Source organism: Oryzias melastigma, linkage group LG1 (assembly GCF_002922805.2).
Source record: "Oryzias melastigma strain HK-1 linkage group LG1, ASM292280v2, whole genome shotgun sequence".
NCBI classification, from domain to species: Eukaryota; Metazoa; Chordata; class Actinopteri; order Beloniformes; family Adrianichthyidae; genus Oryzias; species Oryzias melastigma.
In genome coordinates, this window is record NC_050512.1 from 31023875 (window position 1) to 31050750 (window position 26876).

General features: G+C 37.9%; 2 protein-coding genes across 4 annotated transcripts in view; one reads left to right on the plus strand and one right to left on the minus strand.

Moving 5' to 3' along the window:
* Positions 1 to 26876, plus strand: part of LOC112157183 (B-cell receptor CD22) — an 821740-nt gene that overhangs the window by 380447 nt on the left and 414417 nt on the right. The gene's annotated exons all lie outside the window — the stretch shown is intronic.
* Positions 566 to 9162, minus strand: LOC112157192 (CCN family member 1). The gene is made up of 6 exons (XM_024289801.2): positions 8943 to 9162; positions 8406 to 8619; positions 6645 to 6892; positions 5506 to 5605; positions 2941 to 3122; positions 566 to 2091 (listed from the first exon to the last, which is right to left on the minus strand). Exons 1-6 carry the CDS (start codon positions 8988 to 8990, stop codon positions 1786 to 1788), a joined length of 1098 nt encoding a protein of 365 aa, XP_024145569.1. The 5' UTR covers positions 8991 to 9162; the 3' UTR covers positions 566 to 1785.

A 26876-nucleotide genomic window follows, 5' to 3' on the forward strand; every position in this document is an offset into this window, starting at 1 on the left:
ACTTTATGTTTTACATTTATTTATATTAAGTACAGTTCACATACTCTAAATGAATCAGTGAAATAATGAGAATGTTAATATCATACAGAGTTACATGGATTCTCTAAAGGAGAAGTTCTAACTAAAATGTTCAGATCATTAACATTGGAAACATTGTTCTGCTTCTCCTGGAGGACGTTTCAGTTTGGCCACTAGGTGGCGATTGCACTGTAGCATTACTCTTTATTCCAGAAGAAGAAAATATGAGCAAAAAACAATGTTTTAGACCACAAATGGTTACTTCAAAAAATATGTCTGGAAAATTCCTGCCTCTGAGCTTATAAAGATCTTAATTTTGTCAGCAATGTGTGTTTAGGTCGACTGAGCGTTAGCATTAGCCGTCCTATGGTAAATTCCTTTAAACTTTAGCATCAAGCTAGAGGACTTAAGCTTTATGTGCTAAATCGATTTATATCTTTATCGATTGTTGATCAATTAAGCTTAAATCGATTCAATTGTTTAATCTATATTGTCAACCCAGCTCTAGTTTAGAACTACAATGAAATAAAAAATTAAAAGGACAAAATAAAGTTGCAAATTTATGGTTCAAAATGTCATAGTACAAGGAAGTCCGTTTTTTTTTTCAAAATAAAACATCACATTTAGCCTTTATAATGTTTCAACAAAGACAATTGCAAATGTGCAGCCTCATATCTACGAAATAGAAACTTTATTTTTTTTTAAAAGCCAGACTTGTTTCCATCAAACTACAATTTAAAAACAAAATATTCATAAAATTTTGCTCTCAAATTTATTTTTTTACTTTTTTGTTTGCCCTAATACTGCCTCATATCAAACACCCTGCCAAGAAGTTTGACTCTGAAAGTTGAGTTAAAATAAATTCTCAGATAAAAATTAGTTTCAATGAAATGACAGTTTGATGTGCAGCTACTAAACAAACTGATTTAAAAACCTTTACATTTACAGGAAATAGTCAGACACCCGGCATTCTTTAATGTACTTGTCTGCCTTTCTTTACATTAAAAACCATTTGCATTAATGCACATTTACAGGTAAAAAGCAGTCTTCGTGCTTCGTGCAGACTGGAGGTCATTTGCAGGTCAGAGTGGAGTAATCACAGTACATTATGAGACGTGAAGTCTGCAGGAGCAGATCCTACGATTGCAGAAGATCAGGGAGTAAAGTGCTCTGTTGCGTTTGCAGAGATTCTCCTCTCAGGCTGGAGGATCGTCTCCAAATCCTCCAAGCATCGGTTCAAGACCCACTCCGACGAAAGTCGTGTTTTTAACGTGCATTTTTCTGATGGTGGAGGACGTATTCAAAGTAAGATGAAAATTCAATTTCTGAGGTTTTGTGAATCAAGAGGGATGAAAATAAGCTGGGCGGGGCCACACGCTCTGATCTCTCAACAGCAGGGATGGGAAAGGGGGCGGGGTTGCTCTGTGCCAAAAGTCTCACCCACAGCTCAGAGGTGAATTTCTAAAGAAGTTCAGCCGCTCTGCAGAAATTATGTCTTAGAGAACGACATTTGGTAGAATAAAATGGCATACCTAAAAAAGACTGCTGGGAACGTTTTGAAAATGAACCAAATCAAGAGGGAGGGACTTTAACGGGAGCAGGAAGTCCCTCTTTCAGGGTTCGGGTTTAGGTCCCACGTCAGATGAAGCAGGAGTCAGTCGGTGGATGGCGGCCACACTCGTGTCGCTCTTCCGTCGCTCCAGGACGGTCGTCCGCTTTTCTTCCACGTCCTCCAATCAGGAGGCAGGACTCGTCAGATGCCGTCGATTACTCAGTGAAGGTGTGCGTGTCTCCGTACAGCCACCGCTGGGGGGGCAGGGCCACCTCGTTCAGGTGACCACAGTCCCGGCTGCACTTACAGGACTGGATGAACATGGCCGACCTCTGGAAGCGCTCGCCGTCCGGGCACACGAAGGTCACGGACACGGTGCGGGAGCGCCGAGGCGAGCAGCAGCGGCCGTCCGTGCAGACGCCGCAGTAGTTGGGCCGGTAGGGGCGCACGCTCAGGCACTCGCCGTGGGACAGGAAGACGGGACGTGGAGCCTTGTGGGTCGGGGAGCAGCTCCGACCGTTCTGAGGTGGAATCATAAAGGAGAGAAGAGCGCCGAGATAAGTTTCATCTCCAGATGATATCAGGTCAATCAAAGTTCAGCCAAATGACGTTCTTACATAACAGGTCACATGGAGTCAGACTTTCATCTGCTCTGGGGGGCGGGACGCGGGTTCTTTTAGATTTAGGAGATTCATCTGAACATCTTTAGACCAGGGTCCACAAACTTTTAATTGTTTTCTTTTCTGATGTGGTATGGGGTCGGTTTGTATGGTAACAGAAAAAAATCTAACAGAGCCTGAACGTAAAGATTTTCTAGAAAGCCACTCAAGCCAAATTTAAAATAATTTCTGTAATCTTCATGGAAACTAGATATATAGCACTACCTGTGATAATGCTAGTGTGAATGCTGTAAGCTGACTGTGGCTACTGAAGATGCTAGTGCTGATAGCTGAAATCGCAGAAATTGATAGCTGAAAACGCTGACGCTAAATAGATAAAAATGCTGAAGATATTAAATATTTTACATTTGGATTTACAAACTTTTTTTCTCTTTAAAGAATGTTTTTGCGATTGCAGCACAAATGTTTTTAGATGCGTAGTTTATCTAAGTTAAATATTTTAATTTACAAATTATGATTTTTTTTCTTAACACTTCACATTTTGTTTGCAACTTAGAAACTTTTTCTTGCAATATGGCGGCACAAAAATCCTTAGAAAATGCTACAAAATGATGCGATAAACTTCATTTTCTCCTCATTGTGGGTCTGCGCACATGTTTTTGATGACAGAGGGATTTGTTTCTAATAGAAGATAACAAATCTTCACGGATGAGCGTTATCAGAAGATAACAGCGTTATTTTCCGGCTCACCTTAGCCGGGGCGGTCAGGCCGCCACACGGGCGCAGCGTGCAGATCCTCGTCTCCTTCTCCAGCGCACAGCGAGCGTTGTCGTTGGTGATGCGAGAGGAGACCCCCGTCCCACAGCTGCGGGAGCACTGGGACCAGTCGGTGGTCTGAAGCAGACACGACGTCTCCTGCAGGGCGTTCCACTCTGGGGAGGAAGTGTAACCATCAGCTTCACTCACAGCTCCGTTAGAGAGGCTGTCGAGGAAGAAGCTCCATCAGAGCGTTTTAAAATCAAATCCTACAAAAGCTTTTATGTAAACGTTCAGATAAAACACAAACATATTGCATGATTATATCTTGGCTTCTACTGTTATCATGTCATAAATCAATAAAAGAAGAGTCAGAGATAAATCCTTCACATAAACACAGATTAGTGAGGTGACTCTGCTGTGGCTTCAGGCACCCGATACAGCGCCACCTGCTGGAGTCCAGCTCAATTTTCGGCTTCCCCCTGAACCAAATAAAGCCTCGTTTCCACTGGGCAGACCGATATAATATGGTAAGGACTGGTACGGTACGGTACGGTTAATGCTGGCGAGTGTTTCCTCTCAGTTAAGTCTCGCTTCCACTGAGGGGTTTGTTTACATGGAGCATCCGTGGTGTAGCTAGCATGCCGCTAGCTCATCCTGTATCACACAGAGGATGGCGAGGAACTTTTTTAGTTCCACCCCAGACCAGACCTTCCTGTTGTTTCTAGACATTTTCAGTATAGATTAGGGGTCAGGACCTTTAGCATTTAAGGAGCCAATCAGGTTGATTTCTCACAATTAGTCGACTAATCGACGACTAATCAACTATTAAAATAGTTGACGACTAATTTAATAGTCGATAAGTCGTTACTTTATATTACATGGAGTCGAAGTGTAGTAAAAGTAAAAGTTATAATGTCATTATGCTAGACTTGGAGACTATTTTAGCATTTATTATTTTTTTAGGCTATTTTGAAGTTTAGCTAACATTTCAGCTGCATGCTAGCTATTTTGGCTAACAGGCTTTTTTTTCAACTTTTTTGGGCAGATTTCGCATCTAATTTTATTTATTTTAGCTAGCTATCAGCTTCAGTGATTTCAACTATCAATTTCAGCATCTTCAGTGGAAAAATTCAGCTTACAGCATTCTAGCAGTATCACACGTAATGTCATATATCTAATTAGTTAGTTTAAAGCTCATGATGGTTAAGATTTGTGTTTTATATCCAGTTTGTACATGACCCAATTAGTTGACTAATCTGAAAAAATAATCTGTTATTAGTCGACTATTAAAGTAATCGTTTGTGACAGCGCTATTTCTCCTCAATCACATCACAGCAGGAGCCACAAAGTCTTACAAAAATAAGAGACTCCTTTGTATTTTTGTTATTTTTACAACTATGATACAAATAAATTATTGTTTTTGTGCATAGATAAAACATAAAAATTAAGAGAATAACAACATTATTTCTAAATATAAAATCAGTTATAATTTTTGACATGACTTGCTTTCAAAATAAAAGACATAGGATCATCTCAATGTAGCAAATGTTGTTTAATGTCAGCAGTAATTTAAAAAAAAGACTATGTCGTTATTTTATAGTTTTTGGTGGAAATTCATAAACTTAGCTATGTAGAAATAATTAATTAGTGAACCTTACTGTGTTTTTCAGACCAGAATTAAAACCCTTTGAGCAGTCTGCTTTATGATCCGACGTGGCTGAATCCTGGTTGTGCTTCCTGACCTCAGGTTTGGTGGTTCATGGCTAAATGTCTCAATGTTTTAGTACGACTATGAAGTCGTAGCGCTTGATTGATTGTTGGAGCATTGTGGGTAGTGTAGTCAGGAGCCTGGTGCAGCGATACCTACTGTACTACTCTTCAAATGTTTGTGAATAACTTGAATAAAGTTTGACTGTTTTGCTTTGATGAATGTGCCTAAAAGTCAGAAATTAAGGCTTCTTTTTAAAATGCAAAACATTTGAACTTTATGCAACCAGAGAGGCACAATGGGGGGGCTCAAAGAACCACATGTGGCTCTGGAGCCTCAGGTTTTGGAGCCCTAGTATAGACTCATGACCAAAAGAATAGACAGGAAACAGCAAAAACCTGAATGTTTAAAAAACGCTGGAAACGTTAGCTTATTATTATCCATATCCAGCTTGTTTGTTAATAAAGAATTCACTAAATTATTTTAAAGCAATTACAAATAAGAGATTGTTTTAAAAACAAAATTGTCCTAAGAGCTAAAACCGTTCAAACAGGAAGCTGGATCTAATCAATTATTGCAAATCGTATCAATCTTAATGAAGAAAATGTGATAATGACGGATAAAATCCATGAATTGATTTTCTTTAAAGCACATTTTGAGTCAAAAAACTATTTCTATCAATTATCTACATTAAGAGTTTATTCTTTTCTAAATAAAAGTTCAAGTCAAGTCATTTTCTATGTAAAAAGTGTTCTTTTTTTAATGAAAAAAAAAACATTTATCTAAGATTAGAAACAAATAAATTGATATTTGATGGAATTGTGGACTTGTGAGTGTAACTCAGATACCTGGCAGGTGTTTCGTGGGTCCAGAGTCCAGCAGCTGATTGGTCAGGATCAGCTCCTCGTCAGAACGGCGTCTTGGAGGACGGAGCGACAGTTTGGACACCTATGAGGAAGTGAGAAGAGCCATGAGAGCAAACTGAAGAGCAAAGGAGGTCTATCTAAATGAGGAGGCATTTGCTGTCCATTTGGACTCGTAAAAAACATTTTCTGTGAAGGTTTTCAGTCCTGAATGTCATATTTTTGAAGGATTCTGTTGTCAGATCGCATAGATTTAGACGAGATCAAGATCAACTTTTCAAACTTTTGTTTTTGTTTGTTCAACATCCTAAAAAATGAAATGAAGCTGCACATTTTCTGCAACACATTCAGAGTGGACTGTATCTGAGAACTGGACTGAGTTAGTGTGATGTCATCCATAGACTTCCAGCTGCAACCAAGTCAAGTCAATTCACACGGCCAACATTAAACTCATCGTTAGCTGGAAGCTGAGATTACGTACCAGAAGAATCCTAACCGTTACCCTAACCGTAACCCGGTTCCGGTGTTTTTTTATTGTAAGAATGCGGTTAACGATGCTATGGTGCCATCTTGGGGCCATATTTTCTGCGGCTAGGTCCTCCTGCCTTTTTTTGTGATACGGATGCCCCATGTTGGAGCCAAACGTTCTCAGTAAGCAGTGATTGGTCCAAGTCGGTCTGAGTTTCTACCACTCTCACCAATCAGGAGTGAGCTTGTTGGAAGGCCACTCCCCTACCTATCCCCACCTGAAAGGGAGCCACTCAAAATCTGTCATTAGCTGCATTTCTATTACATATACAATATCTAGAAGTGTTGCAAAAAAAATCTTGCAATTCCACTGTTTCCACTAAATCATAATTATTACGGAATAAGACACTCAAAAACGTGGCAACAGATGAGAACAATCCTTTGATTTACAGCAGATACATTCACGTTTCTACTGCAGCACTAGCGGTCATCATCTATCAAAGGAGACGTCGGATCTGAATCAGGCCGTGGAGTGGCGTGCTACGTTGGAGCGTCGACAGATGAAGAGATTTTAGAAAATGGTGGTTGGTGATTTTACAGAGGAGCTGTGGATAGAATAGAATAGAATAGAATAGAATAGCAATACTTTATTCAACCTTGTGCTCAGGTGGTAGAAACCAGGCGTCCTTCCGACAGTCAACGCTGAAGCAGCACTGCCCCGGGGCCCGGACCAGTCGGGGGTACGGGCAGGACGGCGAAGAGGGCGGCAGCTTATTGCTGCAGAGCGGCGAGCAGCCCACCGCTCCATCTACGCAGGTGCACTGGTGTTTACAGCCAGCGCGGAAACTCTCGCCGTTCTGGTAGATACGGCCGTTGTACTCACACGTGCGGCCATTGGATTTGGCTGGAAAACAAATACAGGAAGTATTTCAGTAACGTTCTGGCCTGCAAGGCCTTCAGTGAAGGACTAAAGTTATTTGAAAAGAGGTATCTAAATCACAGTTTTTTATACATTTGGACAAAATATATTTTAGATCATTCTGTCTCTCACAGCTCTACACCGCGGCTGCACTACTGTCACTGTTTTTTTACATAAAAGTTTCTAACCAATCAGATTTTAGCCCTCACTTGTTGCTAAGTTCATGAACGTCTGCTTTACGCTCATACAGTCACACTGCTGATTAAACCATAGTCACATATGGATTAAACACATTGACGCTGATTCAACCAATCAGAATTTGAGTTAGAGCATGTCAAAGTCAAGGCCCGGGGGCCGGATCCGGCCCTCCGGGTAATTCTATCTGGCCCTCCAGATCATTTTAGTTTATTCGTATTAATTATCTTGCGCTCATTACTAACTTATTATTTATGAAGGGTAAAATATTAAAAGTTATTTAGGGTTTAAATTGATTTATTCTGGAATAATATTCCTGGCGTTTTACAGTTTTTAGGCTATTTTGGAGTTTGGCTACTATTTCAGCTACATGTTAGCTGTTTTGGCTAATTTAGACTTACTTCCGTTTTTTAAGCTGTTTGGGGGTTTAGCTAATATTTTAGCAACATGTTAGCTGTTTTGGCTAATTTAGGCTTTACAGTAAGATACTTTGAAGTTTAGCTAATTTTTCAGCTACTTGCTAGCTGCTTTGACTAACCTATGTTTTTTATATAGTTTTTTAGGCTAATTTGGCATTTAGCAATATTTTAGTTGGCTATCAGCTTTACCGTTTTCAGCTATTAGCTTCAGCATTTTTAGCTATCAATCACAGCATCTTCAGCTATCAGCACTAGCATCTTCAGCGGCCAAATTCAGCTTCCAGCATTCACACTAGCGTTATCACAGGTAATGCTTTATATCTAGTTCATTATTATATTAAAAAGTTACAGTTTTAAAGTTTTGAAATTTGAGTTTTAGAGTGTTCAATAAATGTTTTTCCTGTTCGGCCCGTGGCCTAAAGAGTTTTGCATCCTAAAGATTTAAGCATCGTTTGTTCTCATGTAAGCCGCCCGGGTTTCATTGGAGTCCCATCAGTGGCATTACATGTAGAAGAAGACTGATAAATGAGTGGAAGCCTGGACGGGTCAGACTCCTCGTCTCCAAGAACCGACTATTCATAGCCTCGGCGGCGGCACAAGCGCGGTGCAGATGGAGTTATTTATACCCATGAACTCCACCGCTCTCATAAAACATCTTTTTTAAAAAGCCAGAACACAGTCACACAATTAACCCTTAATACCTGGCGACACAAGCATACTGTAACTATTCAACCGTCATTGAAGGTCATTCTGAAGCAGAGAAAAGCTTTTCTCTGCTTCAGAATGACCTTGGTGGTGTTCACGGTTGAATAGTTACGGTATGTCTCAAGAATACCAACACCAGATCTGAAAGTGTCAAAAGGTGAAGGGCGCTCCACTCCAACCTCGACAGACGCCCCACGCCGCCGTCACGTCGTTGCCGTGGTTACACTCCAGCCCTTTGTGGCGGTCGCAGGGCCGGGTCAGGCTGCAGTCTTGGTTCAGCTGCGCGGCGCACACCAGGCAGCAGGCACAGCCGTCCGGCACAAGGCTCACCCCCGGGGGGCAGACAGGGGGCTCCGCGGGGCAGTTGCACACCGCAGGGCAGCTGGAATTGACCTGTGGTTGTCATGGCAACACAACTTATTAAGATAGCGAAAAAATAAAGAAAGAAGGGTCATTGCAGCTCTATCACATAGAAAACATTTTAATTGGAATCTCAAGGGTCTAATTAGGAGAAATTAGGACAATTAGCTCCGCCCACATTCCGTTTCCTGTGACGTCATGCAGTTGTTACACATAAAACATCAGCTTTTATTAGAATTCTGTTATATTCTTGTATTGTATTTTTATAATGTTGTATTTTTGTATTGTATTATTCAAATGTTCAATAGCATTTTTTTAAAGCGTTTCCGGTCAATGAACTCCGGTTGACCGCTTACCTGAGCGATGACCGCCGCCGTCAGGTGAATCAGGTGGAGAACTTTCATCTTCAACTCCAACGAATAAACTTCAAACTAACTCCTGAAACTGTAAATGATCGTCTTAAATCGTTATATTTGGATTCCGGTCGCAGGTTTTCTCCGCCTGTCGTTCCTTTTGTTGCAGGACTCGCTTCTAAATCTCCAGTTTATAGCAGCTGAATGTCCGGGCGAGGCCCCGCCCCCTTTCATAATTCCAGCCAATCAGCAGGCGGGGTGACGTTCGCTGATTGGTGGGCCGGTTTGGCTGTGACTGCAGCCATTCATAAAAATCAGGGCTGCAGGTAAAAGTTAAAGAATAACCGGCAGAATTCCCGCCTTTATGTCTCCAAACACTAAATAAACACAATCATTCATCATCGGGTTAAAAAAGTTAGGAATTTACAACTGTTTTTACCTCAGATTTAACACAAAAGTAGAAAAATAAAAACAAAATGACAACATTTTCACTTTTTACTGTAAAGAGTGTATTTAATCATTTTATAAAAATCATTTTTTACGACTTTGCTGTAACTTTTGGACCGTCTTGCTGCGTTCTCTGAAGCCACATGGGCTCTGGAATAATAAAGATCTGGTTACTTGGGCTGAAAGGTTGGAGCTGAAAGCAGGATTATTGTTTTAGGGAGAGCTCACATGCGATTCTCCCTCCTCAGAACCACAGGTTTCCTGCCACACCTGCCCTGCAGCGCAGACGCCGCTTTTGATGGAGGAAAGGTGATATGGAGGCATTTATGTCTCTGGAAGTTAGGAGAGTTTGCTCATCGTTCCTTTGTGCAGATCATCAAGTTACCTAGAAGTGTCATAGTTTGTGCTTCTTTCATATCTTACCATAATCTTACAATATGAAGTTTATTACTCTGGAATGAGTTTTTGATAGCACAGTGAAGATCTTTGGATCTATAAAGATGTGACTCACAGTTCTCAGAAGCTGCTCGTCTCTTTTTCCACACATGCAGAAGATAAAAGCTCTTCTTGTTCCATGAAAACACTAAAAAAAAGCAGAGGTCTGGAGTTTAACCACTCAATACCGACTGATGTAAAGAAGCATCAAATCACTTCTGATGATATTAAAACAAGAAAAAGTTGCTTTTAGCTGAAAGTGGTCGCTAAAGATGCTGAAACTGGGGAAGAAATTTTCTGAAAAGTTAAAAGCTATGAAGCTAAAGGTATTTGCATTATGCTGAAGATGCTAAAGGACTTAAAGAGGCAGAACGTGCACAAATAATTTCTTGAAAGTTTGCATAAAGGTGTGAAAACAAAGAATACAAGCATGAATGTCCTGAATGTGCTGAACATTTTGATATAAATGTTACAAAAGTTTCAAAAGTCCACAAAGTTTTTTTTAAGAAATTTAAAAAAAATCCCATTTATTTTATAATGGGGGTTAAAATCACATAAAATCTTAAAAATTGTAAAATAAACAAATACAAAAAGGAAATAATAAATAAAAGCATGAATGTCCAGAATATGTTGAATATTTTGATACAAATGTCACATAAGTTTCAAAAGTCCACAAAGTTTTTTAAGGATTTAAAACATTTCCCATTTAGTTTCAATAGGGCTAAAAATCGCATAAAATGTGTAAAATCTTAAAAATGGCAAAATATATGAATACAAAAAAAAGTATGAATATCCTAAACGAGCTGAATGTTTTGATACCAATATTGCATACGTTTCAGAAGTGCATAAAGTTTTTTTAGGATTTAAAAAAATTAAAATTCATTTTCAATAGGGCTTAAAATCACATAAATCACGTAAAATCTTAAAAATGGTAAAATATATGAATATCAAAAATACAAACATGAATGTCTTGAACAAGGTGAACATTTTTATATCAAGATTGTAGAAATTGATGAAAGTGTGATTGAGTTTTTACGCGTCAAAAAACATACAGAAGAGGAAATAAAGAATATTAAAGAGAAACAGGTTCATGTGAACTCAGCAATAAAATAATAAATAATACAATTTGACACATTTCTAAAAAATTGACAAAATTTACTGAAAAGGTTTGAAATCAGAACAAAAGTTTCTTTTAGACGGGAACTTTATTTTTGGAGAAATTTCTTAAATATTTAGCAAAACTACCAGAAACATTTTACTAACCGTTTAGAAATAAGCGAATGATGCTTCTTGTTCATGTTTATGTCTTTGCTCACAGATAAAATCCTTAACGTCTTTATTTATTTGGCTTTTTTCCCATCAACCACCGTTCCTGAAAACTGGACAGGAAGTTCCTGTTTTTGCTTTCAGGACTTTTCATTCTTATCTTTTCCCCACAGAACAAACAAAACTGCAAAAGAGAAAAAAAATCATCTTTTGATTCACATTAGTGCAGCGAAACAGATTAAATCAGCTGATGTCAGTGTTTTATTTTACTCTTGTGGCTACAAAATAATCACAACCAACAGAACAAACATGAGAGTCCAATGAAGAAAACTAAAATATCCATATTTTCCATTCTCCTGTTGGATACATCAGAATGGAGCAGAGCAGGGAACTTTCAAAATATTATATTTGTTTTATGCCACAAATGTGATATTTTTCAAATGTTTCCTTTGTCTGCTCCTGATTCACAGCAATTTGAGTCAAAAGTATTTAAAAATGCAAGTTTCTTGTTCATCATCAGAAAAACGCTGTAAAAACATTTTAAAAACAATGTAACCGGAGTCTAAAAATAAGAGTTAAAAATAAGAGAACAGAAAGCAAATCCAGAAGCACAGGAACACCCGTGGAAGACAACAGAGAGATATGTCTGAAAATACAGGAACATTTCTGGAGAGACTCAGAGATATAAACATTTGTACAAAAAGACGCTGAAAATATTTGTAACAAGCCAATTTCTTACCACCACACTTATGTGGAAATTACAATTTTTTGAATTTAAAAAACTATAAGTACTTCAGATTTGATTTACTTGATTTATGAATCCTAAAGAGGAAAAAAAGAGACAAAGACAGTGAAGCAAAACGCCAATGAGCCCAAGAATTCTTAGAAAATAAAACTGACATGACTAAAATTAAGCACCTTAGTATCTATCTCAGCTTTTAAAAGCCTTTGAATTAACGTGCACACTGAATCCTGCATGTTTTAACTAAAAATGTTTGTACTACTCTATATTTTCCAGTATTTTTTTTACTGAATAGTTCCTCTTGATGTAAACATTTGTGTAAATTGTGATGTACTTTAATCTTCCTCTGTATTTCTCCACTCCTCAGGTCGTTATTTTAAATAACATGTTCTTAATTACTCACCTGGATAAATGAAGGTTTATAAAAAAGACCAACATAAATAAAAACCAAATAAAATCCTCTTTTGTTCTGATTTATTTCAACTGTCTGCTTGTAATGTTTACATGAGAAAAAAATCCAAAACTTTTCACTAAAAGAAAATAAAACTGTAGCTAAACTTGATTTAAATATGTCAACATTTCCTGCAGTGAACAAAAAAGAACAGAAAGAAATACTGAAGTACTGAAGTCTTGAAGTATTGAAATACTGATATACTGAAATACTGAATTACTGAAGTACTGAAGTACTGAAATACTGAAATACTGAAGTACTGACGTCTTGAAATACTGAAGTACTGAAGTACTACGCTGTAGGGCGAGGCGGGAAAGCGTGGGAAGGATGTGGTACAGGCCGGAGAACCGACAGCGTGGGGCGTGGCGGCGTGGCGGCAGGTGTTTGGCGGTTTGTTGTTTCAAAAGGAGGAGTGAGGAAGTTCCCCGCTGACCTCTCTGGTCCTCCACGGTGAGGTTCCCAGCATGCAGCTGGATGGTGTTTCACACAAAAACACAGAGCGCCGTCATGCCAGCCCTTTGAAATGACACAGCTTCATCTTGTAGAAATAAATGACTGGAATGATTTTCATGAGGTGTAACTGCAAACGATCCAAATGGTGGCGGGAATCTGGTCATTAAACAGGCTTTCCTGCTGCTGCGGTGGAAAAAGGATCATGTGGGAACTGTAAGTATGAGTGTGAGAGGAGATGGAAGTTCAGGACAGAAACCTGAGATCAGAAGACTCCAGGTGGGACGACGCCGGAGTGGAAACGCTGCATTCCTCTAATATCACGACCTGTATGAGTGCATGTGCTGAACTTTACATTAACATATGTGCTAATGAAGTCAAAAACTCTGAGGGGGTTGATGAAGGCAGGACTGGAGTGAAGCCTCCATCAGTCTGAACCGTGAAGAATGGCTCCCTCTAGTGGAGATAACAAAAACTTTTTATAATTTCAAGAAATTCGTCAAAAATCATTAATTCAACAATTTAGTCTTTTTTGGCAATTTTTTTAATGCACAAATTTCGATTTTTTTTTAAAAGAGAGTCCCAATTGTTTGGGGTGTTTTTAAAAATGAGTTTTATCTTTTTTGTAAATCTTTAAAAAAGATAAAAAATAAGAATACCCTAAATCACGCCTCTATAAAATGGGCTTTAAAAGTGCTCTCTGTGTGATGTCTGCTGTTTGTCGGTCTTGACAATTTAAAATAAACTTGTTAAATTCTTGAAAATATAGTCAAAAACTGTCTGTGTGCTGCCCCCTACAGGTTAAAACGAGGTCTTACAGTTGAATTCTGTGATTGGTCAAACCATTTTCGTCCCACGTCATTTCAGAAGTTCCACGACATGATCTACAGCTCCAGTGATGATAACAGTCTGTTCGCACCGTGAATTTTCAATAAAAATATAGAAATAACTGACCAAACCCAGTTAAGCTAAAGTTTATGATGATTTCACCCAAAAATGGAAACATTTTCTTTTTGGTTTTCTTGATAAAGTCGACAAAAATATATTTTATGTAATTAAATATTGTTATTCTCCTTACAAAATTTATATTCACAGATCTAAATTAATGTACAGGAAACCTTTCCCCTTGTTTTATTGAAAGAAATTGAATCTTATGTTTCCAGAAGCTCTCAAAAGTTGTTTTAATGTTGTAATGTTTTTCTGTAATCCCCCCGTCCCCCATGTTCAACTATGTTTCTTTTTTGTTAAGTTCTGAAAATAAAGTTTATTAAAAAAAAAAAATAATGTCCTGTCTCCCCAGCTTCACCCCTCCGGAAACAAACAAACAATGTTTCATTTCCAGACAGAATGTAAGTTTAAGCTGAATTTTAAGGTGCGTAGAGACAAAACGTCCACAAGATGGAGCCAAACACACAAAAATATGGTTAAACTCTGATCCACAATAAAATCAGATAAAAACATTTACATCAAGCTCCAAAAATGCAGATAAAAATGTAAAACCAATATACTTTTTTTTTTTAACGAAAACTGTTTGAGCTGATAATGAGTGATTAGTTCTTAAAGGAGAAAAAAGAGAACCCACAGTTTAACTTTTTCCTCCTTTTTATGTGTCAGTTTTGAGTAATTTTTAACCAAGTGAAGACCAAAACATCAAAGAATTGACAGAAAAGTTTATTTTTTGGGGGAATTGAGCGGTTTTAAAAACCCGTTAAAATCCACACATCATTTTGAAATGAGATATAGATATTGTCACTTGTGAAATATTTGGTGATTGTTACGTTTTTGTTCATAACAATGTTAATTTAAGATACCAAAAGATTGACAGGAGTGTTGAGAAAGAAAAAAATAAAACATATTTACTCACCATCACCAGTTTAATCCCCACATATTTAACAATAATTAATTACTAAATAAGTTTTCCATTCCATCAATATAGTAAATAAAAATGAGGAACAAAAAATGAGTTTTTATTCACCGTAAAGGTAAGAAAATTAGCAAAACCTTTCCTGCCTAAAGGGTTTTTGTATGACAGAATGTTGGGAACTCATGAAGATAAACACAGTGATGAGAAAAAAAAGCCAACAGTTCTCAAGAATAAAGTGTTGCCTTTGGAAAAAAAACCTTAACAATTCACAATTTAAAGTCTTAAATTTGTGCTTTAAAAAGTCATAATTCTACTAGAAAAAAGTTGGAGTTTTTCAAAGATAAAATGTTACATTTAGCTTTAAAAAAAAAAGTTTTACAATTTTGTTCTTGTAAAATTACAACTTTTTTCCCCCCCAAAAAATTAGAGACTTTTTTTATATGATGATTTTTTTCATTATTTTACATCTTTATTTTTATACAATTTTTTGATAATTTCAAAATTATTTTTGTAAAATAGTGATATATTTCTTATAATTTTACAGATTTTCTCATAAAATGTTGACTTTTTCTTCATAGTTTTACAACTTTATACATGTAAGTTATTTTAATTTTCTCATTTTATTACTTTTTTGTAAAATTTTGACTTTTCCTCATAGTACAAATGTATTCTCGTAAAATCAAAACTTTTCCCTTATATTTTGAGACTCTTATAAAATGTTGATTTTTTTCCACTTTATTTTTGTAAAATGTAATTTTTTAATATAATTTCAAAACGTTATTCTTACAAAATAGTGATCTTTTTCTTATCATTTTATGAATTTTCTCATAAAATGTTGAATTTTTTAATTTTTTTTTACACCTTTATACATATCAATTATGATTTTTTAAAAATATTTTATAACTTTTTTGTAAAATCTTGACTTTTTTTCAGAATATTCCAATTTTATTCTTGTAAAATTACAACGTTTTTTCCCTCTATATTTTGACTTTCGCTATAAAATGTTGATTCTAAAAAAATATTATACAATAAATTTTATAAAATTTTGACAATTTTTTGTAATTTCAAAACTTTATTCGTTATCTTTTTCTTATCAATTTTCTCACAAAAGGTTGACTTTTTCTCATAATTTTTGGTTTTTACTCTCACATTTTTATATATATATATATTTATTTAACGGACTTTCCAGATAATCCTTTTATAATCCATTTTGAATTGAGCAGGAAAAGCCCCTCTACTGCCTCTAGTGGAATGATGATGAACTACAGGACAAAAATTAGAGTTCTGGTGTTTTTAAGGAACGTTTGGGCTCTCAGAACCACCGATCCGACCCGAATGGTTCCATGTGGTTCAGTAGGACTCCTTTTCTCTTTGGCTCTCAGAACCACCGATCCGACCCGAATGGTTCCATGTGGTTCAGTAGGACTCCTTTTCTCTTTGGGTCTCAGAACCACCGATCCGACCCGACTGGTTCCATGTGGTTCAGTAGGACTCCTTTTCTCTTTGGCTCTCAGAACCACCGATCCGATCCGAAGGGTTCCATGTGGTTCAGCAGGACTCCTTTTCTCTTTGGCTCTCAGCGTGACAGCAGCACAGCGGCCGCATTGAACCTGGCTTTATTCGGAGCACGCGCTCGTCTCCCATCACCCACGGTCGCCTGATTAGACTGCCCCCCCTCTGCCAGCTCCCAGCAGTCACTGCGGCTCTCAGCGGTTGGCTGACAGGCGTGGAGAAAGCTTTTTTCCAGGTGGAGCAGCAGCTCAGCCCGAGGAGTTGTAAGCCTAATTATCCCGCTTGTCTGGGAGGCGGGATTACCCTTTGGCGATCCTTCATTTGGGTTTGAGAAGCACCGGGTGAGCAGGCGGCGTGCATGTCAGGATTTTCGCCCCTGGTGCTTGATGCCCACTTACAGGAGCAAATTGAGAACACTAAAAATCAAATCATTTCATGCAGTCGGAGATGTTTTCCTGGTAACTGCAGCTCCAGCTGGTTGAAGCCTGCTGGCCTTCAGCTACCATCAATTTTCTAATAAATATGGATTTACCAGCCTGGAGCTACAAAACCATAGAAAAACTCTACATTTGAGCTAAACGTGTGACCACTGTGCTTCATGTCATTTAGTATTTTTTTTTTTGGGCTATTGTTCGCAGAAGTACATTCATAAATTAACTTTTCCCACAACGCAATAGTGGAGCCATAATGTGGACAATTTTCCCGAATCACAGGATTTATGGGTTTACGACTTATTGCAGATTCAAACTTATTTATAAGACTTAGTCTTCATAAGTATCTTCTTAAGTATGTGTTGTACATTCTGACTGAAAACAAACAAATATATACATAGAATAAAACTTTACAGGTTGTTTGTGTTTTTGCTTCACTTTCACCAGAGATTCAGATTATTGGAACTTTCTGTTCTGCAGCGTCTTACTGAGCATGCTCAGCACATTCCATCTCATTGGACAAGAACAGCTCCAGCTTGAAGTCCCATTATTGTCTTTTAATGATGCCGTTTTTAGCAAAAATAAAAAAAAACATTGTCATTTTAAGAGTATTTTTAAGTATTTCAGAAATTCACCTCCAAGTTGTGGGCGGGACTGTTGGTGCGGAAGTCAGTCTTAGCTTATTTCCCATCAGCCCTTTGTTTAAAGTCTCTCCCGGCAGCTTATTGATTTGATTTATTTACTTACACACATAAGGACATAAAAATACAAGCAAAATACAAATACAAAAAGTAAAATCACAATTGTCGACCATGGAGCGAGAACGGAGACGTTTGCTTTGCACTTGTAGCTTTCACTTTGTTCCTCTAGTTTATATTCTGTACTTTTACGTGATGTTTTGTAACTTGCACACATACTTGTCCACACAAACAGCTCTCTCATATTCCACCTTGTTTCTAACAGACTGTAGGTAAGGAGCGTGCACGTATCGCTGAAACAGCATGTGCACAGCTTCCATGTGCGCCCCACAGGATTGTAGGGGTTTTTCAAATCTGTAGGATTCATCCTTACTTACCTCACAAGTGTACCTGTCGCCCGCAGCATACCCATAGAAAAAATGCACAACATTCTTGCTCTACAGGTTCATTAAGCGATCTACGATCTTGATATTTTGAGCGAATCACCTGCGTGCCCCAAACATATGATGCCAAATCGGGCAAAAGTTTAGAGAAAATGTAACAATTTGAAACTGAAATTAAAAAAAAAAAAAAAAGACTGAAACAGTGAAAGGATTTATTTAAGCTAAATACAACCTTGATTTTTTTTTCACAATTTCTGTTTGTAAGTTCAATTATATGTATTTGTTTAGTTATTTTTTTCCAGTTTTACATCAGAAATCTCAACTTTTTTCCCTTTCTGGTGTGTGAGGGCGGAGCCTAGATGAAGGGCCAATCAGAATGAAGGTGGAATCTTCACGAGCAGTGGGTTCACAGACAGTGGAGACGATTTGTTTTTGAGTTTCAACATCAGTTTTTCAGCTTTTACAGCATTTTGCCCCAATTTGGTTAAATACGTACAAGTATTCACCTGCAGACATCCACCCTAAAGGGCAGTTATGACTAAGCTTTAAATATTTTAATGAACACACCCCCTCCTGGAAAACAAAAGCCTTTTGGAGCAGCTTTGATATTCCCGCCTCATCCGTTTCCAGGTACGTTTCATCACTCCGCCCCCTCCCTCTAAAGTCTTTTTCTTCCTCTGCTAGCTCTGACCCAGCTTGAATCAGAGTCTTATGAAGATAAATGACGCCTCTAAGCTTACCTGCTCTCCTCCCATCTGCTTCCTTCTCCAATTGGAGACGGAATTCCCCTGGAATTTTGTTATTCCTCACTATAGTCTCCCTCTGACAGCTTTTCAGCAGAATTGTTTTCCCCCCACGAGGAACACAGAAGAGGAGAGGAAGGAGGAGGACTTCACAGGCTTGACTGGAGGAGCAGAACACATTAGTTTGCCATGAAAGTGTTGTAGGAGCTTGAAGCTCATCAGATTCCAATTATGGAGGACATGAAGAGAAAACCCGAAGAGGCCCTTAAGTAATCGGAGCTTGTAAATTATTTTCACTCGCCACTCCTGTGAAATGGTTCCTGCAGATGTTCAGACAAACCGCTCCGTTTTAGATTTCCTTTGTGGAGGAAGTCTAGAAAACGTTTTAATGGAAAAACTTGAAAGAGTCGGAACTCTGGAAATGACTGATTTAGTGTTTTTACACTTTTGAACTGAGATGAGCAGAAATAAAGGAAGAAAGACATAAAAATAAAAATATAGGTAAAATAATCATTGTAGATTTTAGACTGATGGTGACATATTTAACATCAATAATGTGCAAAGACCAAAATGCAGTAGAATTTGACAGAGTGTTTGTTATATGTGGTCATTAAATGAACCACAGAATTATCTGGAGAGACAGAAACGTTGTTCTGAATAAAGAATACTGGACCAGCAAGGCCCCCCCACATTTAGACCTCAAAGTGAAGAGACGTGGAAAGAAAAATAGTGTCTTTAAATTCAGATGAAACCAAAGTTTGATGATGTCATCAATAGTCACCTGTTGTTTGATTAATTAAATCAAATTAAATTAATTTTTTTTACATCACAAAAAATGGCCTCATCGGGCTTCACGCTGGTAATTTTACAGAAGCAGAAGGTCATATAATATAAACAATAGCTAAAAACTAAACGGACAAAAAAAAAAAAAATGTAGGCGACTCGGAGGGCATTCTTCTGTTTGGGGCAGTGTGATTCAGGTGTTGTTTCTCTTTCCCATCCCCCGCCAACATTCCAGATTCTAGGTGGATTGCCTGTGTCCCTGTTCTTGGCAGTGGACCTCGCCTCTGGCTCATGTTGCACCCCCAGCTCTCTCCAGCTCCATCTAGATGAAGTTCATCTGCTGCACTATTCAAACATGTAGTTTAGAGTTAGATGAGCTCATTCTTCTTCAACAGTCCTGGTACATCGTCTGTCCGTCCTGACAGACACCCCCCCCCCTCATGTGGACATCCTTGAGGTTCTTTTGTTTTTTCTTTACTGAGAAAGAGGGTCTAAGGGCAGTGATACCAGTTTAGTTTAGTGTAGAAACCAGTTATTGTTTTTATATTTTATGATTGATTGTATGTTTTTGGACAATAACCATTACCTGTATTGTGTAATTGGGCTATAAAAATCAAATTGAATTGAATCTTCATTAGTGTGTAGCTGCCAGCGATGGGAAAATGCATCGCAGCATCTGTTTTATAACTTTAAAAAGGTCATGCTAAAACAAAAAGTCATAACTTACATCTAAATGTAAACTTCTGTGCTTTAGAGCGCACCTGCGTGAAGAATTGTGTTTCTTCTTTGCACCAGAAATGCAACCCGGATCTCTCTAGTGTCCGAGGGCCTGCCAGCCCAAAGTCGCTATGCCTTCTACTTAAAAAGAAAAAAAAAAAAACACTTTGACACATCAAATGCCTCTAAAAATGGGGCATTTGACTGTAGTCCGTAGTATGTTTTGTAACTTTCACACAGTTTAAAAATAGAATTATCAAGTTCCAGGCTACAAGTACAAAACAAATGTCCCATATTTGCCTGGAAGAAGCAATGAGTTCAAACTGAAACTCATCACTGAAGAACAAAAAACGAGCTACAAGTACAAAATGATAGTTGCAAGAAAAAAACTGCAGTTACAAGTACGAAAAGTCTCAATTTTAGCTCCGTATTGTTCGCCGTTCTTACACCACAGTCTAGTAAAGTTTGAGACTTCTGACTACGAACAAATGCTGCAGTCAAGAGACGTGATATCTGCAGGATGTCCACACAAACTGCACTCTCATTTTCTAATTTCTTGGCTCCTTCACACTAGGAGTGTGCATGTGATGCACAAGTACCCAAAAACACAAACATCACTTCAATAAGGAGAGAACTGGAAAGAGATATTATTTGATATGAGTCACCTGTGTGCAGGTTTGAGCATTTTTCACCCGCCAACAGCTCGGATCTCCTGTTAGGGCAGCTGTGACTCAGGCTTTACCTGTAGGAACTCCTCAGTGCTTTCCTTCGGTTTGTGGGATTCAGTTTGTTAAGTTCTTAATGACACAGAAATGGATTATTGAACATCTCTCTACAGGTCCATTTAGTGGTGGAACAACAGCAGAGAAAAGTTGGTTCCCATTAGTTTGAACTCCGAATTCAGCTACAGAGCAGGATTATATCTGCATCTCTGTCAGATGACGTTCACACATCGACATAACTGGGATGAGGAATGGTCCAACGGGAGTTCTTGACTGAAGTGGAGGAACCGTCCACAGGTGGAGGGGTGAAATGGGGCCCAAGACTGACAGTTTATTAGGTTTTGTTAAACCTAATTTGTTCTGCTTGACTTCTCTAAAGTGCTTTTATGTCACCAATAGGACACATTTCAGAGACGATTAAGACTATGAAGCCATTAGCTCTTATTAAATCTTCAGCTGTGTTCATATTTGCATAGAAATTCTGCGTAGATAATGAGTGTTGCATCAAGCTTTAACAAGCTCATAAACATTCAGATCCACTTCAGCGTTTCTGCACGAATGTTTTGCATATTTCAGTTTTCTAACCAAATGAAACTCTTGCATTTCCATCAGGACTTTATCCTTCCTGGACTCCAAGGCGATAAAATTCATAAAGAAAATAAATTCCTCACAAGTTTGCAGCCGTGAAGGTCTGCGGTAACATGAAGGCTTCTGGGAAGATTTATGAGGCGAAAAACAAGTTTTGTTTGGTTGATATCAGCACATTGAGATGTGTGGAGAGAAAACAACCTTCAGACCAAACACCTTCCAAGGACAGGTTTATTTTAGGCCGTTTTTGAGCTCACAGCTGGGATGGGGAGAAACTTGGGTAAGAAACCGCAGACCCAACAGCTCAACAGTCAGATTTAGAACTGCTCACTTCACTGTGCAATGTCACCAAACACAACATGCGAGTATTCAGATACAGTTTGGTTTGTGTGGAAAATACATAGTAGAAAAAACACTGCATGAGGACAAGAGATCAAAATAACAAAAAACCTGAGATGAACCAAACCAAAGACTTAAAAGCTTTGAGGATAATTAGCCAACAGGAAGCAGCTGTGATGATTAGAAAAGACAAACCTGCTGTGAGGAAAAAAAAATAGAAAAACAGAATTCCATTTAAAACAAGGAGACAGAAACACCATTTAGAGAAAAAAAACAGAATGGAATTGGTTTATTTTAAGTAATCAAAACAAAGCAACCCCCCTCTCCTTAAAGAATATATATATGTACATGAAAATACACATGTATATGTGGATATATGAAATTCACTAAAGTGCCAGAGAACAATGTCTTGTGCCTCCTGTGAGGTATGAAAAACATTTCTATTCATGTGACTCAAACCCATACATGTAGTATATGCTTGTTGGTACGATATGTAGCTTTTGTAACAAGTTACTGTATTTTCTGGAATAAAAGTCGCACTGGAGTTTAATTCGCAAGGGCAAAAAATGTCTAATCAAGAAGAAGAAAAAATAAGTCGCTCTGGAGTATACGCCGCTCAACCCAGTGTAACTAAAAAATACATAAATACTCATTAGAATACTAATCTTTTGATCTGTATCAGAAAAATATCAAAGTTTAGGAGGAAAACAATCAGATTCTCTTTCAGGTCTCATCTGGGGCCCGTTTCAAGAAGCAGGTTCAACAAATTTAGAGTTCGAACCTGAACTTAGAGTCACTGGACTCTAAATTCTCAAACTCAGGGTTTTCGGTTCCAGAACAGCTGAAAATGTTTGATTCAATCAACTTGAAGTTGTCAGAACCAGAATCAGGTGTGAGCGTCGCGACCATAAAAAGCCCTGATCAATGGAGCAAAGACAGCATGATTCACCATGGCAACGGGGACAAACAGCTGAGTTACGTACTTCCGGCGACGGAAATTGATAAGTTCCTTCAAGCATATGCGACTATAGGAGAACATTTACTGCAAGAAAAGCAACACAGCTGCAGCGGTAGAACAGAGAGAAAATATCTGCAGTTATTTGAATCATTTCTAATAATGAATAAATAATGTCAGGAAGGTTATTTTGTCACTTGTTGAGTAAGGAGTGGTTTTTGATCTGTTACCAATCTAATAAGTAATCTCCGTGATCGTAACCCCCCCCCCACCACCACCACCACCTCCTACACACACAGATATCACTGCACGCTAAAAAGAAACTGTAGCTGCCTGGCATATGTTAAAAAAGTATTTATTTAATTTTAATTCTCAAGACTTAAACAATATTCGCCGAATTTTTTTTAAACGTAAAAATAACTTTCCGTAGGCGGGAGTCGGACTCGCTACCTATGCAGTGGGAGGCAGCGTTGCTGTCAATTGAGCTAATGTCTGACGGACGTACTAGACGGTGGATAAGTCCACATCCTTCTCCGGTGTTTGACATTCCTTAATTCCTATTGTTAAGGGTTTAAAATAAGGAAAAGAAAACTGTATTTTTTAATATTGAGTCCCTGGAAAAACTCACTATTTATAATATCGCTGAAATAATAAATGAATCAGGAAACTGCAGTCAGTCGACTCGTGTCCTCCAAATCCTCTACCGACGTAAATAACATTTCCTCTGGATTAATCAGCCTCCTCTCTACATGATCCTCTATGAATGAACATGTCATTCTGGTTTCTGAGTGGTGGAAACGTGACGTCTCTAATGTGAATGTTCTCTAAATGTTCATGAGGAACTCATATTTGAACATCTTTCACTTTAAAAAGGGGCGGAGACCTCAGAGAACTCTAAGTTTCCTGAAGAAAACCTGCTACCGACCAGGTTTCGTTCACAGACTCAGTTACCATAGTGATTGATTCTGAGTTCAGCTTAACCCGCTTCTTGGAACGGGCTTGGTTTGACCCACTTTCCCGGGTTTGAGTTATCCCTCTTTCTGGAACCGAAAACTCAGAGTTTTGCCGAATTTGGAGTTCACGAACTCAGAGTTCCAACAAAACCTGCTTCTTGAAACGGGCCCCAGGTCTCAGAGTCCATAAAACAAGATTTGTTATTGTTTTTGTTGTCAGTAAAAGAAATAAATAGGCAACATAGGCAGTTAACATGTTGATAAAAACTAACTAATCTTAACAAGCTTAAGGAGTGTCATTATCCTGGTCCACCAGTGTGACCCGGCATCATCTCAGAGACTGGATGTCCTGAAAACCTGGAAATGATTCTTCACATCTTCGTTCTAAAATCTTTCTGATGATACAAAGAATTCACGTCATTCAAAAGGAAGTCTAACATCCCAGCAGTTTAACACCATCGTCCAGCTAACCTGTTCAAATTGGTTGCAAAAATCTTTATTTTGCTTGATTCATTTCATTCTGTCTTGTTGAAAGTAAACCGAACTACATGGAAATGTCCAACAGTAAAAACATTTGCAGATGGTTTAGTCCCAAAAACTTCTGATTTTCACGTTAAAAATGTTTAACAACAAAACATTTTACATCATTTTTATGTTTAGTTCTGTTTTTTAATCCATACTTTGCTAGTTTTGTCTTTGGTTCCCTTTGGATCCTTTGCATTCCCACTGTAGTGAACCGTACTCGGGTCTGGTTCCAGTCGGACTGGAGTTTTCCCACACCAGAGCTAAGACGAGCCGTACATCTGTCCAGTAAATTCTTTAGAGAAAGAGGCCTGCTGACACAAAAACCAGAGATAACAGTTTTTTAAAATACATTTTATAGATATAAACAGTCATTATTAAAAATAAATACACACTTTCTGGTGGTTTTAGCTTTTTATCAGCATGCAGGACTTTGAAGGAGCATCCAAAGTACTTTAGGGAATGTTTATATTTATTCACAAAAATCCATGGTGATATTTGGGTGTTCTAAAACTTTGCATTTTTGCAACAAAAAAATAACAGGAAAATAAATGTTTTAAGCGGATTCTTCCCAAACAAATAAACAACCTACATGCAAATGCAGGATTTAAACCTCCAACAGCTTCTCCTGATGGATGTTTGTGCTGAGAAAAGCAGCTGCAAAGGTAACTTCCCTCTGAAAGCTGTGTTGGACAGAACCACAGTGGTGAAATCAGACATTTTTCAAATGTGCAGCAAACAATTTCCACATTATAAATCTTAAATGGACTCCAGCTGCACCTGCAGTGAGCCCAGCACCTCATACCTCCAACTGTGAAAAAAAGTGTCTGCAGAGGAGAATCTCTGGCTGTGAGTTCCATGTTTTCACACCTGAGCAGAGAATAATATGAAAAATAGTCAAATCCCCTCTGGAAATTCTTTTGCTTCCACAGACTCAGATGAGAGGTATTTTGGAATGTTTCCTATACATTTAATGAACATGTGAATGATAAATGATTAACCATCTCAGGACTTTTTTTTTTAATTGTTGCTGTTGGAAAAAAATAACCCAAAACCCAAGTTGGATGACTCAACATTGCAGCTTCTCACTGAAGCCCCTTGATTTTATTAGTTCAGGGCTGTCAAACTCAACCATACAAGGGGTCAAAATCCTAAACACACCTTTGGTCGCAGGCTAGGATAAACATTTATTGAGCACTCTAAAAGTACATTTTTAAAACTTTAAACCATAACTTTATAACATAATTAGGAACTAGATATATAGGATTTCCTGCTATAATGCTAGTGTGAATGCTGTAAGCTGAATTTTTGCTGCTGAAGATGCTGAAATTGATAGCTAAAAACGCTGAAGCTGATAGCCAGCTAAGATATTAGCTATATACCAAATTAGCCTAAAAAAAAAACGTAGCTTAGCCAAAACAGTTAGCATGTAGCTGAAAAAATAGCTAAACTTCAAAATAGCCTAAAAAAACCAGAAAAAAACTAAATTAGCCAAAACAGTTAGCATGTAGCTGAAATGTTAGCTAAACTCCAAAACAGCCTAAGAAAACAGTAAATGCCAAAATAGTCCATTAAACTAACAGAATCACAATTTTTAAAACTTTAAAAGTTTAACTTTTTAACATAATTATGAATAATAAAAAGGCAGGAATATTATTCCAGAACTAATCAACTTAAACCTTAAATAACTTTCAATATTTTACTCTCTATAAAAATATATATTTTTTTAAAAATTATGCAAGTTAGAAATGAACACAAGATAACATCGGGCCATTAATAACAATAAAATCAAATGATCTGGAGGGCCGGATCCGGCCCCCGGGCCATGACTTTGATACCCGTGTCCTTGAATATTGTTCAGTAATTCAAAATTACTTCTATAAAATGTTTTTTTTTTTTCCCAGAGAGAAAGTTGTTAATTTTCTGTCACCAAACCGGGTCTCCTGCATATTGTCACTTCCTGACACAAACATTTTGTTTACTTATTGTCAGAAACTGTATTACTTTGTGTCGATAAAGCAGGAATTTTAAAAGGAATGTCTAAAACAAGATTGAGGCCAAAATTAAAAATCTGTGTTGTTTTCTTAGACAAAGTTTCTGCAGAGCGGCAGGAGTTCACTAGAAATTCCTCATTGTGTTGTGATGTTGGAGTGGAGCAACTCCGCCCCTCTTCCTCTCCTCTGAGAATTCAGATCAAGGAGTTTGTGTTTTGTCCAGTGTATTTTCACAAATACAATCTTTTTTTAAACTGCATTTTTTCATCTGCTCCAGATTCACAACAATTTGAATAAAGAAATAATCAGAAATGCGGTTTTGATCTGAATTTTCTTTATCGTTGTCCCCCCCTCATCAGAAATATTCCACAAGGACGTTTAAAAAAGCACAATTTTCATTGCTGTGGGTCTTTACATGGCAGCAAAGGATACAAACGTTGTAGTTCCAGTCAAGGCCGTAATTATTCACAGGAAATATAGTTATTTCATCTTCTTGATGATTGAAAATCACTTTGTCATTTCCACAGAAGATTATTAGATGATGAGAAACATGATGACAAAAACCTCACAGCTTTTATTTACACTTAAGCAAATCAGAGACAAACCAAAATCTGTCAGGGGTGTGAATAATTTTCTGTTTGAATGTATAAACTGTATCTACACCATCATTTGTAATTCTATTGGAGCATCTGGAAAGCTTTGAGTGATGACTGCTGGGTGGGGCGTCTCTGCGCTGTGACGGGCGGACAGCCGGCTGCGCCGCTGCTCTGGTGTCAGAAGTGGGTTTTTTGATTCTGCTGACATTATTCTCTTGTAATCCAATCGTGTTCAGAGACGTTGTTGGTGATGGGGGCGAGTCTCTTCAGGTGAGTGATTATGGTTTTTACTCGGGGGTGTTTGTGCGCTCCAAACCCTTCAGAGGCTCCAGGCTGCAGCTGAGAT

Coding starts and splice junctions, on each gene's coding strand:
- LOC112157192 (XM_024289801.2), bottom strand. CDS start 8,990: ATGAAAGTTCTCCACCTGATTCACCTGACGGCGGCGGTCATCGCTCAG. Junction 6,893..8,405: donor GGCGTGGGGCGTCTGTCGAG/GTTGGAGTGGAG, acceptor TTTGTTTTCCAG/CCAAATCCAATGGCCGCACG. Junction 3,123..5,505: donor ACCCACGAAACACCTGCCAG/GTATCTGAGTTA, acceptor CTTCCTCCCCAG/AGTGGAACGCCCTGCAGGAG.